Genomic DNA, 19,043 nt, shown 5'->3' on the forward strand with positions numbered 1-19,043 from the left:
AGACCTATAGGTTCACCACTGTACTAACCTGTCACACTTGAAGACCTATAGGTTCACCACTGTACTAACATGTCACACTGAAGACCTATAGGTTCACCACTGTACTAACATGTCACACTGAAGACCTATAGGTTCACCACTGTACTAACCTGTCACACACTTGAAGACCTATAGGTTCACCACTGTACTGACCTGTCACACACTGAAGACCTATAGGTTCCCCACTCTACTAACCTGTCACACACTGAAGACCTATAGGTTCCCCACTCTACTAACATGTCACACTGAAGACCTATAGGTTCACCACTCTGCTAACCTGTCTCACTGAAGACCTATAGGTTCACCACTGTACTAACCTGTCACACTGAAGACCTATAGGTTCACCACTGCAGAAACATGTCTATAATAGATATAAAGGCTGTTAAGATATTCATGTTTCAGGAAAGGAGTGTATACAGCGCATTCGGAAAGTATTCAGATCCCTTGACTTCTTCCACACTTTCTTACGTTACAGCCTTATTCTAAAATTGATTAAATAGTTTTTCCCTCATCAATCTACACACATTACCCTATAATGACAAAGCAAAAACAGGTTTTTTGAAGTGTTTGCAAATGTATAAAAAAATCTAAAACTGAAATATCACTTTCACATACAGTGCCTTGCGAAAGTATTCGGCCCCCTTGAACTTTGCGACCTTTTGCCACATTTCAGGCTTCAAACATAAAGATATAAAACTGTATTTTTTGTGAAGAATCAACAACAAGTGGGACACAATCATGAAGTGGAACGACATTTATTGGATATTTCAAACTTTTTTAACAAATCAAAAACTGAAAAATTGGGCGTGCAAAATTATTCAGCCCCCTTAAGTTAATACTTTGTAGCGCCACCTTTTGCATGCGATTACAGCTGTAAGTCGCCTGGGGTATGTCTCTATCAGTTTTGCACATCGAGAGACTGAAATTTTTTCGCATTCCTCCTTGCAAAACAGCTCGAGCTCAGTGAGGTTGGATGGAGAGCATTTGTGAACAGCAGTTTTCAGTTCTTTCCACAGATTCTCGATTGGATTCAGGTCTGGACTTTGACTTGACCATTCTAACACCTGGATATGTTCATTTTTGAACCATTCCATTGTAGATTTTGCTTTATGTTTTGGATCATTGTCTTGTTGGAAGACAAATCTCCGTCCCAGTCTCAGGTCTTTTGCAGACTCCATCAGGTTTTCTTCCAGAATGGTCCTGTATTTGGCTCCATCCATCTTCCCATCAATTTGAACCATCTTCCCTGTCCCTGCTGAAGAAAAGCAGGCCCAAACCATGATGCTGCCACCACCACGTTTGACAGTGGGGATGGTGTGTTCAGCTGTGTTGCTTTTACGCCAAACATAACGTTTTGCATTGTTTCCAAAAAGTTCAATTTTGGTTTCATCTGACCAGAGCACCTTCTTCCACATGTTTGGTGTGTCTCCCAGGTGGCTTGTGGCAAACTTTAAATGACACTTTTTATGGATATCTTTAAGAAATGACTTTCTTCTTGCCACTCTTCCATAAAGGCCAGATTTGTGCAATATACGACTGATTGTTGTCCTATGGACAGAGTCTCCCACCTCAGCTGTAGATCTCTGCAGTTCATCCAGAGTGATCATGGGCCTCTTGGCTGCATCTCTGATCAGTCTTCTCCTTGTATGAGCTGAAAGTTTAGAGGGACGGCCAGGTCTTGGTAGATTTGCAGTGGTCTGATACTCCTTCCATTTCAATATTATCGCTTGCACAGTGCTCCTTGGGATGTTTAAAACTTGGGAAATATTTTTGTATCCAAATCCGGCTTTAAACTTCTTCACAACAGTATCTCGGACCTGCCTGGTGTGTTCCTTGTTCTTCATGATGCTCTCTGCGCTTTTGACGGACCTCTGAGACTATCACAGTGCAGGTGCATTTATACGGAGACTTGATTACACACAGGTGGATTGTATTTATCATCATTAGTCATTTAGGTCAACATTGGATCATTCAGAGATCCTCACTGAACTTCTGGAGAGAGTTTGCTCCACTGAAAGTAAAGGGGCTGAATAATTTTGCACGCCCAATTTTTCAGTTTTTGATTTGTTAAAAAAGTTTGAAATATCCAATAAATGTTGTTCCACTTCATGATTGTGTCCCACTTGTTGTTGATTCTTCACAAAAAAATACAGTTTTATATCTTTATGTTTGAAGCCTGAAATGTAGCAAAAGGTCGCAAAGTTCAAGGGGGCCGAATACTTTCGCACGGCACTGTAAGTATTCAGACCCTTTACTCAGTACTTTGTTGAAGCACCTTTGGCAGCGATTACAGCCTTGAGTCTTCTTGGGTATGACGCTACAATCTTGGCACACCTGTATTTAGGGAGTTTCTCCTTTTATTCAATACAGATCCTCTCAAGCTCTGTCAGGTTGGATGGGAAGCGTTGCTGCACAGCTATTTTTAGGTCTCTCCAGAGATGTTCGACTGGGTTCAAGTCCGGGCTCTGGCTGGGCCACTCAAGGACATTCGGAGACTTCGCCCATGTCTGAGGTCCTGAGCGCTCTGGGACAGGTTTTCATCAAGGATCTCTCTGTACTTTGCTCTGTTCATCTTTGCCTCGATCCTGACTTGTCTCCCAGTCCATGCCGCTGAAAAACATCCCCACAGCATGATGCTGCCACCACCATGCTTCACCGTAGGGATGGTGCCAGGTTTCTTCCAGACGTGACTCATGGCATTCAGACAAAAGAGTTCAATCTTGGTTTCATCAGACCAGAGAATCTTGTTTCTCATGGTCTGAGTCCTTTGGTGCCTTTTCAAACTCCAAGCAAACTGTCATGTCCTTTTAATGAGGAGTGGCTTCCATCTGGCCCTTCTACCATAAAGGCCTGATTGGTAAAATGCTGCAGAGATGGTTGTCCTTTTTGGAAGGTTCTCCATCTCCATAGAGGAACTCTGGAGCTGACCATCGGGTTCTTGGTTACCTCACTGACCAAGGCCCTTCTCCCCCGATTGCTCAGTCTGGCCTGGGCGGCCAGCTCTAGGAAGAGTCTTGGTGGTTCCAAACTTTCTCCATTTAACTTCTTTTGGATAGGGGGCAGCATTTTCACTTTTGGATGAATAGCGTGCCGAGAGTAAACTGCCTCCTACTCACTCCCAGATGCTAATATATGCATATTATTATTAGTATTGGATAGAAAACACTCTGACGTTTCTAAAACTGTTTGAATGATGTCTGTGAGTATAACAGAACTCATATGGCAGGCAAAAACCTGAGAAAAAATCCAAACAGGAATTGGGAAATCTGAGGGTTGTAGTTTTTGAACTCAGCCCCAATCGAATTCACAGTGGGATATGGGTTATATTGCACTTCCTAAGGCTTCCACTAGATGTCAACCGTCTTTAGAACGTTGTTTCAGGCTTCTCCTGTGAAGGGGGGCCGGATGGGAGCTGTTTGACTAAGGGGTCTGCCTGCAGCCTCGTACTCAGTCACGTGCATTTCACATGAGAGGTATCTCTTGTTCCATTGCTTTTCTACAGACAATGTAATTCTCCGGTTGTAACATTATTGAACATTTATGATAAAAACATCATAAAGATTGATTCTATACTTAGTTTGACAAGTTTCTTCGACCTGTAATATAACTTTTTGAACTTTTTGATTTGTTTACCAAACGCCCTAACAAAATAAGCAATTTGGACATAAATGGACATAAATGATGGACATTATTGAACAAAACAAACATTTATTGTGTAACTGCGATTCCTGGGAGTGCATTCTGATGAAGATCATCAAAGGTAAGTGAATATTTATAATGCTATTTATGACTAATGTTGACTGCGCACCATGGCAGATATTTATTTTGGCTGGTTTGGGCTCTGAGCGCCGTACTCAGATTATGCTTTTTCCGTAAAGTTTTTTTTAAATCTGACACAGCGGTTGCATTAAGGAGAAGTGTATCTAAAGTTCCATGCATAACACAATTTTCATCAACATTTATAATTAGTATTTCTGTGAATTCATGTGGCTCTCTGCAATATCACTGCATGTTTTGGAACTATTGAACATAAAACGCCAATGTAAAATAAGATTTTTGGATATAAATATGAACTTTATCAAAAAATCTGATGAAGATCATCAAAGGTTAGTGAATTAGTTAATTCTCTATTTGTGCTTTTTGTGACTCCTCTTTTTGGCTGGAAAAATGGCTGGGTTTTTCTGTGACTTGGTGGTGACCTAACATAATCGTTTGTGGAGCTTTCGCTGTAAAGCATTTTTGAAATCAGACACTGTGGCTGGATTAACGAGAATTTTATCTTTAAAATGGTGCCTAATACTTGTATGTTTGAGAAATGTGATTTATGAGATTTCTGTTGATTTGTATTTGGCGCCCTGCAATTTCATTGGCTGTTGGCAAGGGGTTCCGCTAGTGGAACAGGGTTAGCGGAACCCCAGTCCTAGACAGGTTAAGAATGATGGAGGCCACTGTGTTCTTGGGACCTTCAATGCTGCAGACAGTTTTTGATACCCTTCCACGGATCTAGGACTCGACCCAACCCAGCTCTACGGACAATTCCTTTGACCTAATGGCTTGGTTTTTGTTCTGACATGCACTTTCGACTGTAGGACCTTATATAGACAGGTGTGTGCCTTTCCAAATCATGTCCAATCAATTGAATTTGCCACAGGTGGACTCTAATCAAGTTGTAGAAAATCTCAAGGATGATCAATGGAAACAGGATACACCTGAGCTCTGAATACTTACTTAAACAAGGTATTTCAGATTTGTTTGTGCAAAAATGAATAAAAATGTGTTTTTGCTTTGTCGTTATGGGTTATTGTGTATAGATTGATGATGAAAATGTGTTATTTAATCAATTTTAGAATAAAGCTGTAACTTAACAAAATGTGGAAAAAGGGAATGGATGCGCTGTATATTTGGCCTGGCGAAGTGGTTTTATGCGATGATTGAATGGAAGCTGATAATTATGTTTTTTACTCGGCTGGTCTCAAGTCAGTACCGAGTACCGAGACACTCATGTGTGAGACTGGTCTCGAGTACTACAACACTGACTTTTATTGTACTTTTGAGCGCGTTTCATACCCCATTAGATTGGCACTGGCTGGGGTACCAGCATGGAGTAGCAGGCTGAAGTTGGTCCAAGCAGACACTGATCTGAGGTCAGTTTAGTGTCCTAGATCTATCAGAGCCTAATGGAGTGGGTGGGAGGTGGCATGAACTGAGACAGAGACTGAGGCTGGGGGAGGTGACAGTTGGTCTCTGCCACCTCGACAGAAAGGGGAAGAGGGTACAGCTGGCGGTGACTTGCTGGAGACTGGTTGCCATAGTTACCGGAAGTGGATAATGAAGTGGCATTGGGTTTCACTTTTTACCCCTCTGTCTGTTTCTTTCTTTCTCTCTATTTGTCCTCTTTCTCTTTCTTCCTTTCCCTCTTACACTCTTTCTCTCTCTGTCTCTTACTTTCTCTCAATCGCTTTATCTTTCTGTCTACCTCTACCCTTGTCTTTCCTCTCTCCGATGTTATCCTGCACTAGTTCACTCGCTCCTCCTCCCTCCTCCTTCCAGCTTGCCATTTTGGCCTCCTCTGTATTTCAGTCCAATAAAGTGTAGCATCCTCAGGTTGCTCCTAGCATCTTAAGATATTGAGGAAACCACTGGAGCGTATCCTCCTCTCTCTCCCTCCCTCCCTCCCTCTGCCCTACCCCTCTTCCCTGTCTACCCCCCCCCCCCTCTCCCTTGCTCTACCTTTCTGTCTCTATCTCTCCCCCACCTCCCCCTCACTTTGCCACCCCCCTCTTCTCTCTCTCTGTCTCTCTACCTTCAGAGCGGAGCTGGCGGCAGGCAGGCAGCAGTGGCTGTGTTTCTTTGTGTTGGCTCTCTCTCCCCCCTGGGACCTAATCAGATGGAATGATTCCTGTAGCCCAGCTCCAGACAGCCTCAGCATTAATACTGCTGCTGCCTGGTGCCTGCCTGGGTCTCTGCATACATGCCATTCAGCGAGTCCTAGACTCTAGAGTCTCCCGCTGAATATAAAGCATGGAGGCGGGAAGGAAGGAAGGATTTTACCTAGTGCACAGCGTACACTACACTACACTGCTCTGGTCTACACCCAGCCATGGCCTGGTCTCAGCCCCATCGCTCCTTAGAGAAGCCTGCATATGGATGTTGCTCCCCTTACCTGGTGCTTTGTGCGGAGGGGAAAATGAGAAACGCTGACCCCTGGTGGTTGTTGGAGCTCTAATAAGTGGATTTGAATGTTGAGTGACACAGATCTGTGTTTAGTGTTTACGCCTTTCACAGCTCCGCTCTTCACACTTGAAATGTTTTCTTATTCGCACACACACTTATACAGAAGATGTGTGTTACTTTGTACTTGATTGTAGACTGAGGTACACTACCGTTCAAAAGTTTTGGGTCACTTAGAAATGTCCTTGTTTTTGAAAGAAAAGCACATTTTTCGTCCATTAAATTAACATGAAATTGATCAGAAATACAGTGTAGACATTGTTAATGTTTTAAATTGTAGCTGGAAACTGTAGATTTTTTATGAAATATCTACATTTGCGTACAGGCCCATTATCAGCAACCGTCACTCCTGTTGCACGTTTTGTTAGCTAATCCAAGTTTATCATTTTAAAAGGCTAATTGATCATTAGAAAACCCTTTTGCAATTATGTTAGCACAGCTGAAAACTGTTGTGCTGATTACAGAAGCAATAAAACTGGCCTTCTTTAGACTAGTTGAGGATCTGGAGCATCAGCATTTGTGGGTTCAATTACAGGCTCAAAATGGCTAGAAACAAATAACTTTCTTCTGAAACTCAGTCTATTCTTGTTCTGATAAATGAAGGCTATTCCATGCGAGAAATTGCGAAGAAACTGAAGATCTCGTTCAACGCTGTGTACTACTCCCTTCACAGAACTGTGCAAACTGGCTCTAACCAGAATAGAAAGAGGAGTGGGAGGCCCTGGTGCACAACTGAGCAAGAGGACAAGTACATTAGAGTGTCTAATTTGAGAAACAGACACATCACAAGTCCTCAACTGGCAGCTTCATTAAATAGTACCCGCAAAACACCAGTCTCACCGTCAACTGTAAAGAGGAGACTCCGGGATGCTCCGGGAGTTGCAAAGAAAAAGCCATATCTCAGACTGGCCAATAAAAAGAAAAGATTAAGATAGGAAAAAGAACACAGACACTGGACAGAGGAAGATTGGGAAAAAAGTGTTATGGACAGACAGATCTAAGTTTGAGGTATTCGGATCACAAAGAAGAACATTCGTGAGACGCAGAAAAAATGAAAAGATGCTGGAGGAGTGCTTGACGCCATCTGTCAAGCATGGTGGAGGCAATGTGATGGTCTGGGGGGGGGGGTGCTCTGGTGGTGGTAAAGTGGGAGACTTGTACAGGGTAAAAGGGATCTTGAAGAAGGAAGGCTTTCACTCCATTTTGCCCCATGCCATACCAACACCACACCAACACCATGCCGTACCCTGTGGACGGCGCTTAATTGGAGCCAATTTCCTCCTACAACAGGACGACCCAAAGCACAGCACCCAACTATGCAAGAACTATTTAGGGAAGAAGCAGTCAGCTGGTATTCTGTCTATAATGGAGTGGCCAGCACAGTCACCGGATCTCAACCCTATTGAGCTGTTGTGGGAGCAGTGTGGTAGTGTGCCCACCAAGCAAATCCAACTTGTGGGAGGTGCTTCAGGAAGCATGAGTTTACCTCAACAATGTAGAATGCCAAAGGTCTGCAAGGCTGTAATTGCTGCAAATGGTAGATTCTTTGACCAAAGCAAAGTTTGAAGGACACAATTATTACTTCAATTAAAAATCATTATTTATAACCTTGTCAACGTCTTGACTATATTTCCTATTCATTTTGCAACTCATTTCTTTCATTTTCATGGAAAATGTCTAAGTGACCCCAAACGTTTAAACGGTAGTGTATATCTGACTGAACGCTCTCCTTCCTCCGTCCAGGCAAAGCGTCCTCCAACGATGACGATGTTCAGAAGTCAGATGTGTCCTCCACGGGACAGGGGGTCATCGACAAGGACCACCTTGGGCCGCTCCTGCTGCAGGTGAGGTCAAAGGTCACGACTCTCCTCTTTGATTGGCTGTCTGTACCGTCTGGCCTCTTATTGGCCTGTTGTACTGACTCTTCATGTGTTCACCCTCTGTCCTCAGGCCCTGGATGGCTTTTTATTTGTGGTGAACCGGGAGGGCAGCATTGTGTTTGTCTCTGACAACGTGACCCAGTACCTGCAGTACAAACAGGAGGAGCTCATCAACACCTCCGCCTACAACATCCTCCATGAGGATGACAGGGAGGAGTTCCACAAGAACCTGCCCAAGACCAACGGTACGACACGCACGCACGCACACACTCACGCATGCACACACACACACATGCAAACATGCGCACACACACAGGCCCACTCTCTTTGCATGTCTCTCAACATTCTGCAGTAGGAAGACAGGGTGAAGATGATTCAAACCCTTAGCTAGGAGATGTGGTTAGACACACACACATTATCATAGACATATACAAACACCTACTCTTCCCTCCGATCCTACCTTTCTTGCTCGGTCCCAATAATGAGCGGTTTCTCATCAACCTCCTTGAGTGCACAAGATCCTCTCTGATACACCGGAGCCCCCCCCCCCCACACACACACACACACACACACACACACACACACACACACACACACACACACACACACACACACACACAGAGCCCCACCTGCTCACACACCCAGGAGCACACAAATATACTTAGCTAGTGCTAAGCAGACAGAGCGTGGCAGAGCTGTCAGTCACACTCAGTGGTCCAGACAGTGTAAAACAGGCCTATGCTCCATTCAGATCCCATGGCAGCCATCTGGAAATGGCTCACTATTGAATAATGCACCCCTGTGTTTCCCCGTGCTTCAATGCTGTGTGTGTGTGTACGTGTGTGTACGTGTGTGTGTGTTTATTTCTAAAGCCAATTAATTATGGATATGTGTGCTCTGCTGAACCTGCTCCCCGATTTAACTCCACCAGCAGTGTCCCTAAACAGGGGCTCCAAAGTGTCATTGACACTCTCTCTCTCTCTCTCTCCGTCTCCCACCTCTTTCTCTGTCTCGTACTCTCTATACTCCTGCTTTGTTGAATAATGTGGTTGCTAGGAACTATAGTTTATTTATTTCGCTGGTCCTTTCTCCCGGTTTCCTTTTTTAATTCTCTCTCCTTCCCGCGCCTCTCCCCCATCATTACCTCCTACTCCATGAATGAAATACGCTCTCTTTGCACATTCCTGTGGGATGACCACTGATCACGCCAACTGGGACTTGCACCACATATGCACGCAGACACCGAGACACACACACACACACACACACACACACACATTTTATCTTACTCACACAATCCCCTGTGTGTGTCTAGAGTGCGGGAGGTTTCCTCCTGTATTTTCTCCCCTTTTCTCCTTGAGTCTACCGTTCTGCCCAGCCTCGGCGCTTGTTTAATTGTGTCTGAGGGGAAATGTCGGGCCTCGCGGCAAAGGCTGGGTTGTCTCTGTCCGGCTGAAGATTGGATCCTAACCGTCTAAGACCTTTTTAAAATCACCATTCAGTATCAGTTACGAAACCTACATGCCCTAGGGCATCCCAGTGGAGGCTGGTGGGGGGAGCTATAGGAGGACAGGCTCATTCTAGTGGCTGGAATGAAATAAATGAGTCAAACGTGGTTTTCATATGTTCGTGTTTGATACTGTTCCATTAACTCCGTTCCAGCCATTGCATTGAGCCTTGTCCTCCTATAGCTACTCCCACCAGCCTCCTCTGCTCCCCGTACAGACAAACCTTCCCTCTCTCCCTCCACCTGCCCTGTCTGAAACAGTCCCTGTAGAGGCTTCAGACAAACGTTGGGGGGAGAGTGGGGTTCCAAACCTTCCTCCCTCGCGTCCTAATCACTGATCTCACATGACTGGAAAGGAGAATGGAACCTGTGCTATTGTAACACCTATTTAATTGTGTTTGTGTCCTTGGATCATTTCCTAGAAAAGAGAATGTAGGATGCAAGCTACTGTAGGACCTCTCGCTCTCTCTGAAGTTTAGTTCAACACCCCGCCCCACCTCACCCCCTTCCATGTGAAGGTGACCCTCTGGGTGTCTGTTCTCTGATGAGGAGTCAGGGCCCAAATGAGGATAGATGGCTGGGTGTCCCTGTCTACCTGGCCACTCTGCTCTGCTCCTCCCCTGACCTCGGCAGCAGCACAGGGCTGGAGGGATATTGGAAATCGACACGTCGGCTACATTAATCCCATGGTCCATTTAGCCGGGAATCAGAACGAAAGGGGATACTTTTGCTTTTAGATATGAGGGAAAGTAGTAATGCTGGTTCATCTGCCGTGTGTGTCCGGATATTTGAAATGTCATGATCAAAAGATTCAAACATGCACCTTTCTTGATTTAATCTCATGTCCGTCTCTAGCTTGGGGTGTCTTTGTTATATGCTCGTCACTCTGGATAAGCCTGTTTTCTCATGTCATTTGTGACTCTTGACTAAATATGTTTGTGTGTATACCGGACACACACAGTGTTTGTCAGTATACATTAGTCAGTATACATGGCTCTCTCTAGCCATGGTTGTTTGTACATGTACAGGTAACTGCCAAAATGAAGGAAACACCAACATATAGCGTCTTAATAGGGCGTCGGGCCTCCACCAGCCAGAACAGCTTCAATGCACCTTGGCAAGTGTCCGGAACTCTATTGGAGGGATGTGACAACATTCTTCCACGAGCAATTTTATCATTTACTGTTCCTAGGCCGTCATTGAAAATAAGAATTTGTTCTTAACTGATCTTGCCTGGTTAAATAAAGGTAAACAATTTGTTGTTTTGTTGATGGTGGTTGGAAACGCCGTCTCAGGCGCCGCTCCAGTGTTCAACCGGGTTGAGATCTGGTGATTGAGACGGCCATGGCATATGGTTTACATCGTTTTCATGCTCATCAAACCATTCGGTGACCACTCTGTGATGCCCTGTGATGTCATCCTATTGGGACATAGCCATGGTTGCCAAAATAATGGCCTGCCCAGCATTTGTATACATGACCCTAAGCACGATGGGATGTTAATTGCTTAATTAACTCAGGAACCGCACCTGTGTGGAAGCGCCTAACTTCAATATACTTTGTGTCCCTCATTTACTCAAGCAGTTACATTATTTTGGCAGTTACATGTTTATTTTAATAATATATATTTATATATATATATATATATATATATATATATATTTTAATTATTTCTAATATATAGTCAATTTGAATTGACTATATATTTGAATGTACTACATGTATATTGAGGCGTGTGTCTTCTCTCCTCAGTGAATGGGGTGTCCTGGGGGGGGGAGGCGCCCCGGCAGAAGAGCCACACCTTCAACTGCCGCATGCTGGTCAAGTTTGGCAACACCCACGGGCCTGTAGATGAGGGGCACGGAGGACCGCGCTACGAGACCATGCAATGCTTTGCCCTGACCCAGCCCAAGGCCATGATCGAAGACGGGGAAGGTACAGACACACGGGCGCACACACCGACGCATACACCGACACACACCACACACACACAATCTCACACACACACACACACTCTGACACACACATCCACACGCACACACGACAAACATATGGCACACACACACTCACAGACACACACACTCACAGACACACACACACACTCACAGACACACACAGTATGTAACACTTGGCCCGATCCCAGAATGAATGTCTGTGTACGTGTAGGTTAAGTCATTATTTCCCATCCTCCTCAGACCTGCAGTCGTGTATGATCTGTGTGGCCCGTCGTGTGACCGCTGTGGAGAGAACAGAGAGCTTCAACACCCGACACGAGCTCACAGGTGAGACTGACAGCAACATAATTGACAGCGGCGTAGTTGACGTTTGCTACTTATCCCGCAAACCTGGCTGTATAATTTGATTTCATAGGGCCTTTTACATTTACAGAAATGTGTACAATATCCTTTAATAGGTGTGTATTATCCACGTTCAACAATGTCCATCTCGTCTCCTCTCCTCCCGTCCAGGTAAGCTGATCCAGATAGACCAGAACTCTCTGCGTGCGTCGATGCGTCCTGGCTGGGAGGACCTGCTGAGGCGCTGTATCCAGATGTTCCTACAGCACAGCGACGGACAGCCCTGGTCCCACAAACGGCACTACCATGAGGGTACGCCCACACACACACCTGTACCAATACACACATCTGTTACATGCGGAGTCACACACACCCTCCTGTCCCAAAACACACACACCTGTCTTAAAACACACATGAATGGCATCGCTAAGAGCCATTTTTGTCAGGAGAACACTGACCCTATACCTCATCTTTGATATATATTTCACTTCCATATCTTCATCTGAACCCATTGTATTTGCACCCCCCCCCCCCCAGCTTTCCTGCAGGGTCACGCTGAGACCCCCCTATACCGCTTCTCCCTGTCAGACGGCACCCCTGTCACGGCCCAGACCAAGAGCAAGCTGTACCGCCACCCCATGAGCAATGAACCCCAGGGGTTCATCTCCACTCACCTGCTACAGAGGTACACACACACACCTGCTGCTGCTATGAGGTAGAAAACAAGTTGCACAACAGCCTTTGCAAGAGACAGAATACACACACACACACACACACACACACACACACACACACACAGTTGAGGTAGCTGATATCCACAATATCCTCTCTGGGCTTAGCAGATAGATCTGACTGCTTATACGGATGCTTCAGACAGTGGGGAAGGCCTTAAAGGCCTCCTAGTGGGTTTGTTCATTCTTCATTCTTCAGTAAAAGGAAAAGGTTGAATTATTGTGCTTGACAGCCACAGCCAGTAATGAATTAGAGAACGCCTCATTCTCATTGTGAATATTTTTTCATTTCTTATGCCCTTCAGTTCCATCTTCGGACTCTTCAAGAGACTCTTTTGCTAGACTTGATCTGTGTTTACAAGAATAAAGCGCCAAGGATGTCATGATGACCGCACTTCCCTCACATGCTCTTTTCTCCTCCTGTTCCTTCTCTCCTCCTCATCCTCTCTTCCAGGGAGCAGAATGGCTATCGCTCTGCCCAGACTGGTGGCATGATGCCTGGGGCTATGAGGCAGCAGGGCATGGGGGGCCCCAACCCCAACGCCCAGATGAACATGCCCCCTGGCGCAGGGATGGGGATGGGGGGTATGAACCGGGGCTATGGGCCCATGAATGAACAGAGCCACATGGGACAGATGGGAGGGGGCTCAATGTACGGAGGAAATGGAGGTGGGGGTGGGGGTGGCGGTGGAGGCATGGGCAACAGAATGATGCAGATGAATCAGATGAATCAAATGAACCATATGGGCCAGATGAACCAAATGAATCAGATGGGTCATCAGATGAACCACCCGGGTCCAGGGAACCACCCAGGCATGCAGCATCCTCAGCACCCACAGCAGCACCCCTTCCAGAGCAGTGGGGGGTACGGACTTGGGGGTATGAGCAGCCCCTTGGGGAGCCCCCGGATGAGTGGCCCTCAGCAGGGGTTCCTGATGTCCCCCCGAAATCGAGGCAGCCCCAAGATGGGCGCCAGTCAGTTCTCTCCTGGAGGTATGTCAATCACTATACATTTGCACAGTTTTGCTGTGCTTCATAAAACACAAGATAATCCATTTTAGGTTTTAGATATTTTGTGATGTTTTGTTATATGTAGAAGTTGTAGTACAGTTTCTAGCAGTGTGTTTTGTTTCTTTCATCAGGCATGCACTCCCCCATAGGCCCTCATGGAGGAGGAGGTGTGGGAGGAGGTGGCACCTCCTTTTCCAGCAGCTCCCTCAACGCCCTCCAGGCCATCAGCGAGGGGGTCGGGAGCTCCCTCCCTTCGACCCTCGCCTCCCCCTCCCCGGCCCACAAACCAGACAGCTCCCCCAGCATCCACTCCTCCTCTCAGTCCTCCCAGCCAAGCCAGCCGGCCAAACCAGGCCCGGACGGCTCCAAAAGCCCACCTGGGCCCGGCGAGCACCACCACCCCCTCCACCACCACCACCCACACACCCAGGCCGAGGGCTGCGGAGACCGGCTGGACAGCCAGGCCATGGCAGGCAGCAAGGAGCCTGGAGAGGGGGCCAGCGAGGCTGGGGTGGCCAGCTCAGAACCCACCCGGAGAGTCCCAGACAGTAAGGGCCATAAGAAGCTGCTGCAGCTGCTGACCTCCCCCACTGAGGAGCTGGGGTTAGGGGGAACCGGTCCGGCCTTGCCCTCTGTACCTCCCCCACCAGGCAGCAGCAACATCCCAGCAGGGTCTGACACTAAGGACCCCACAGGAGGCATGACCAGCCCTTCCTCTACCGGAGTCTCCTCCTCTTCCTCGGCCTCCACCATTCAGGGCCCGGCGTCAGGCCCAGGTGGCGCTGCTTTGGCCAATGCTCTGGCCTCGGCCCACTACACGGCGTCGCTGCAGGAGAAGCACAAGATCCTCCACAAGCTGCTGCAGAACAGCAACACTCCCGACGAGGTGGCCAAGATCACAGCCGAGGCAACTGGGAAGGTGACCCTGGGGGGCCAGGAGGTCCCAGGGGAGACGGGGGCTGGGGGAGGAGGAGCAGGAGGAGTGACTGAGCCCAAGCAGGAGCAGCACAGCCCCAAGAAGGAGAAGACCCACGCGCTCCTCCACTACCTCCTCAACAAGGACGACACTAAAGAACCCGTGGACGTGAAGCCCAAGCCTGAGGAGCTGGAAGGAAAGGGCCCCCCAGGAGCCACTGCCGGTCCCCCGTCCAGAGGCCCTGGACCCACCCCTGAACATCCAGAAAGCAAGATCAAGTCAGAGCCACCTGATGAGGTAACCACACAGTGTGGGGGTCAGATCGTTACCTTGCTGGTAGATTATTCAAATTACATGAGATTTCGTACTGATAAGTAAGATATTGATTGAGCACCATTGGCCTTTAGTGTGAACATTTTCATTGCTCAGAAGTGCTGAACCTCCGTAGGTTGTGTACGTCTGAGTGTGATACTGTGTTGTTGCTGATACACGTGCATCTATCTTTTCACCAGTTGGAGAACCTGGAGTCCATCCTGGGAGGTCTGAGGGGTTCTGGCTCTGAGTTCTACCCAGAGCAGGGAGGAGGAGGAGGAGGTGCTAATGAAGGAGGGAACAAGGCCCAGGGTTGCCTCGATGACAACCTGCAAGGTAGGACCGGTCACATTAAGCAGCACACACACAAACATAAAAAAAATAAAAAAAAGTTTTAGCCCTTGCTGCAAAGTAACTTCCACACAGAGTCTGGACTCCAGGCTATGGTTATGTACCTGTTCTATCTGTTGTGTCCCTCTGTGTGTTCAGGGAGTCCGGGGATGGCCCCTGGCCAACGAGGGCCCTTTCAGAGGGCCATGTCAGTGGACGCCAAGCCCCCCGGCGGTCCTGGAGGGGCGGGGAGGCGTCCCATGCTCATCAAACAGGAGAATATGTTGAGCAGCCCAGACGGATACCCGGGGAACATGGGTGTGTGTCCGCGAGGCGTTGGAACAAGTAACTAATTTAGTTATTTCACTCTCTCTTTCTGGATCTGTCATTTATGTCCTCTGTCATGCCCCCCCCCCCCCCCCCCGCCTCCACTACCTAGGTCTGTGTTTCAGTCAGTGCCGTTGATGCTTTGTAAGAAAAATCTAATCTGTGGTTTGTGTCTCCGCAGGGCCGATGAACAGGGGCATGGGGGTTCCCCAGCGCTCTCCCATGGGGGGGTCAGGGGATTGGGGGATGCCCCGCTCCAGTGCCAGCCCCGTGGGCTCAGCCGGTCACCCTTCTATGATCCGCCCTGGCATGGACTACAACTCCAAAGGCATGATGGGAGGTCCCATGGTGGGCAGGTCCAACAGTGTTCCTGGCACTAGATCCATGCTGCAGCAACAGCTGATGGACTTGGGTACGTGTGTATGCGTTAGTCCATCAAATAAACATGGTCGGATGTAATCTCTGTGTATCTGTCTGTGTATGCATGTGTCTATGTGTCTGTAATCTGTAGTAATTGATTCTGAGCGATGGAATTTCTGGTTAATATGTGTTGTGTGTGTGTGTGTGTGTGTGTGCAGGATGTTCTGGTGAGATGGGGATGGGGATGAGTCCGTTCAGTCAGCAGGGCCAGCCCAACCAGTCTCCCTCCTGGCCTGACAGTGTGATGGGCATGGAGGGCAACCACAACAGGTAAAACTGGTCTTCCATAGTAAGATTTGTTCTAATATATGATTTATACCAGGACAATTGGTGGCTAATTTTGTCATGTCATACTTTTAACGGTTCTCTGGGTATTTCAGGCGTCAGTTTGGGAACGCCCTGGACGAGCTCCTGGCTCCGCCCACCACCAGCGAGGGCCAGAGTGACGAGCGAGCGCTGCTGGACCAGCTGGACTCTCTGCTCAACAACACGGATGGCATCGCCCTGGAGGAGATCGACCGGGCCCTGGGAATCCCCGACTTGGTCAGCCAGGGCCAGGGGCCAGAGCAGCACGGTGAGCCCTTCCCCGGCCAGGACCCCTCCATGGTGCTAGAGCAGAAGCCTCTGTACGGCCAGGGCTACCCCGGCCCCCCCTCCATGGCCATGCAGTCAGCCTACGGGGGGAGCCCCATTCAGGGTCAGCTCCAACAGGGGAGCTTCGGCCCCATGCTTTCCCAGATGGGCCAGGGGGGCAGCTTCGCGGGGATGGGGGGTATGGGTCACCCTCGCGCCAACATGATGAGACCCAGGATGATGAGCGCCACCAAACCCATGAGGCTCCAGCTGCAACAGAGATTACAGGGCCAACAGGTTAGAGACACACACACACACACACACACACACACACACACACACACACACACACACACACACACACACACACACACACATGTGCACGCACACACACACACACACACATACTCTCACACACACACACACACACACGTGCACGCACACACACACACACACACACACACACAGACATACAGATAAACACACACAGGACTTTATGTTGACAGGTTCTTATTTCCTTCCTCCCTCAGTTTATGAGTCAGACTCGGCAGGGGATGGCCATGAAGATGGAGAACCCTGGGGCGGGTAACCCTGGCATGAGGCCGGGCATGCAGCCTGGCATGGGGGGACAGGTAGGCACTCCCCTCTCCTCCACATACACACAACCTTTTTATTTTTTATTTTTTTATTTCACCTTTATTTAACCAGGTTGGCTAGTTGAGAAAAAGTTATCATTTGCAACTGCGACCTGGCCAAGATAAAGCATAGCAATTCGGCACATACAACAACACAGAGTTACACATGGAATAAACAAAACATAGTCAATAATACAGTAGAACAAAAGAAAACAAAAAGTCTATGTACAGTGAGTGTAAATGAGGTAAGATACGGGAGTTAAGGCAATAAATAGGCCATGGTGGCGAAGTAATTACAGTATAGCAATTAAACACTGGAATGGTAGATGTGCAGAAGATGAATGTGCAAGTAGAGATACTGGGGTGCAAAGGAGCAAGATAAATAAATGCAGTATGGGGATGAGGTAGGTAGATAGATGGGCTATTTACAGATGGGCTATGTACAGGTGCAGTGATCTGTGAGCTGCTCTGACAGCTGGTGCTTAAAGCTAGTGAGGGAGATGTGAGTCTCCAGCTTCAGAGATTTTTGCAGTTCGTTCCAGTCACTGGCAGCGGAGAACTGGAAGGAAAGACGACCAAAGTAGGAGTTGGCTTTGGGGATGACCAGTGAGATATACCTGCTGGAGCGCGTGCTACGAGTGGGTGCTGCTATGGTGACCAGTGAGCTGAGATAAGGCAGGGCTTTACCTAGCAGAGACTTGTAGATAACCTGTAGCCAGTGGGTTTGGCGACAAGTATGAAGCGAGGGCCAACCAATTTGAGTGTACAGGTCGCAATGGTGGGTAGTGTATGGGGCTTTGGTGACAAAACGGATGGCACTGTGATAGACTGCATCCAGTTTGTTGAGTATTTGGGAGCCACTTATGCCTAACCTTTCCTTCTTGTACATTACACACAGCCAGAACTGTAAATACACACACACACTCACTACACTCCTTCTCTGTCCCCAGCCTGGCTTCCTGAATGCCCAGATGATGGCCCAGCGTAGCAGGGAGATGGTGACCATGCAGATGAGGAGACAGAGGATGATGATGCTAATGCAGCAGCAACAGCAGCAGGCGGCAGCGGCGGCCGCCGGGGGATTCAGCCCCCCTCCCAACGTCACCGCCCCCACCGGCATGGACACCCCCATGGGAGGCCCCAACATGGGCCAGCCGGGCCCCCAGCAGTTTGGCTACGGGGGAAACTACGGTGAGTTTGGGTTGGTTTGACCTTCAGGGCCACAGAGTGTTGCTGCTCCCTAGTGGTGAGTTTTTGTACTTGCAGTGAGACATGGAAGTGTGTGTGGGTGGTGTGTGTTCCCATGCTATAGCTCATGTAACATGTTCCTTCAGGTATGACCCAGCAGGGTGACCCGTCGTTCGGCCCTGCGGGCGGCAGCCCCCCCAACACTATGATGTCAGGCCGCCTGGGTCCTCAGAATCCCATGATGCAGCAGCATCCCCAGGGCGGACCCATGTACCAGAGTGCCGAGATGAAGGGCTGGCCGCAGGGAGGCATGGCCCGCAACAGGTGTGTGACAGAGAGAGAGAAATAACCTAGAACAACCAGTGAACTAACTAACCCACCTCCTTCCCTCCCTGTCTCTCCAGTACGTACCCCCAGCAGCAGTTTGCCCAACAGGGTAACCCTGGGCAGCAGCAGTTTGCCCAACAGGGTAACCCTGGGCAGCAGCAGTTTGCCCAACAGGGTAACCCGGGGCAATACGGGGGCATTATGATAAATGGGGGCATGCCTGCCAACGGAGGAGGGGGCCATATGGGCCAGATGGGGGGCCAGATGGGGATGAACCCCATGGTGATGGGACGTATGCCGATGGGGCCTGATCAGGTACA

General features: G+C 48.3%; 1 protein-coding gene across 3 annotated transcripts in view; it reads left to right on the forward strand.

Annotated features, from left to right (window-relative positions):
• LOC139416305 (nuclear receptor coactivator 3-like) overlaps window positions 1–19,043 on the forward strand; it is a 125,577-nt gene that overhangs the window by 102,638 nt on the left and 3,896 nt on the right. For all 3 annotated transcript variants that reach the window (XM_071164797.1, XM_071164798.1, XM_071164799.1), the window contains 17 exons: window positions 8,014–8,114; window positions 8,221–8,395; window positions 11,409–11,591; window positions 11,852–11,938; window positions 12,125–12,265; window positions 12,491–12,638; window positions 13,139–13,677; window positions 13,827–14,908; window positions 15,124–15,259; window positions 15,413–15,598; window positions 15,762–15,992; window positions 16,159–16,270; window positions 16,381–16,870; window positions 17,104–17,205; window positions 18,159–18,399; window positions 18,543–18,720; window positions 18,801–19,038. In XM_071164797.1, the coding sequence (XP_071020898.1) occupies window positions 8,014–8,114; window positions 8,221–8,395; window positions 11,409–11,591; window positions 11,852–11,938; window positions 12,125–12,265; window positions 12,491–12,638; window positions 13,139–13,677; window positions 13,827–14,908; window positions 15,124–15,259; window positions 15,413–15,598; window positions 15,762–15,992; window positions 16,159–16,270; window positions 16,381–16,870; window positions 17,104–17,205; window positions 18,159–18,399; window positions 18,543–18,720; window positions 18,801–19,038 (4,370 nt within the window). The remainder of the gene's footprint in view (window positions 1–8,013; window positions 8,115–8,220; window positions 8,396–11,408; window positions 11,592–11,851; window positions 11,939–12,124; window positions 12,266–12,490; window positions 12,639–13,138; window positions 13,678–13,826; window positions 14,909–15,123; window positions 15,260–15,412; window positions 15,599–15,761; window positions 15,993–16,158; window positions 16,271–16,380; window positions 16,871–17,103; window positions 17,206–18,158; window positions 18,400–18,542; window positions 18,721–18,800; window positions 19,039–19,043) is intronic.

The sequence above is a fragment of the Oncorhynchus clarkii genome, chromosome 9 (assembly GCF_045791955.1).
Source record: "Oncorhynchus clarkii lewisi isolate Uvic-CL-2024 chromosome 9, UVic_Ocla_1.0, whole genome shotgun sequence".
Taxonomy (NCBI): Eukaryota; Metazoa; Chordata; class Actinopteri; order Salmoniformes; family Salmonidae; genus Oncorhynchus; species Oncorhynchus clarkii.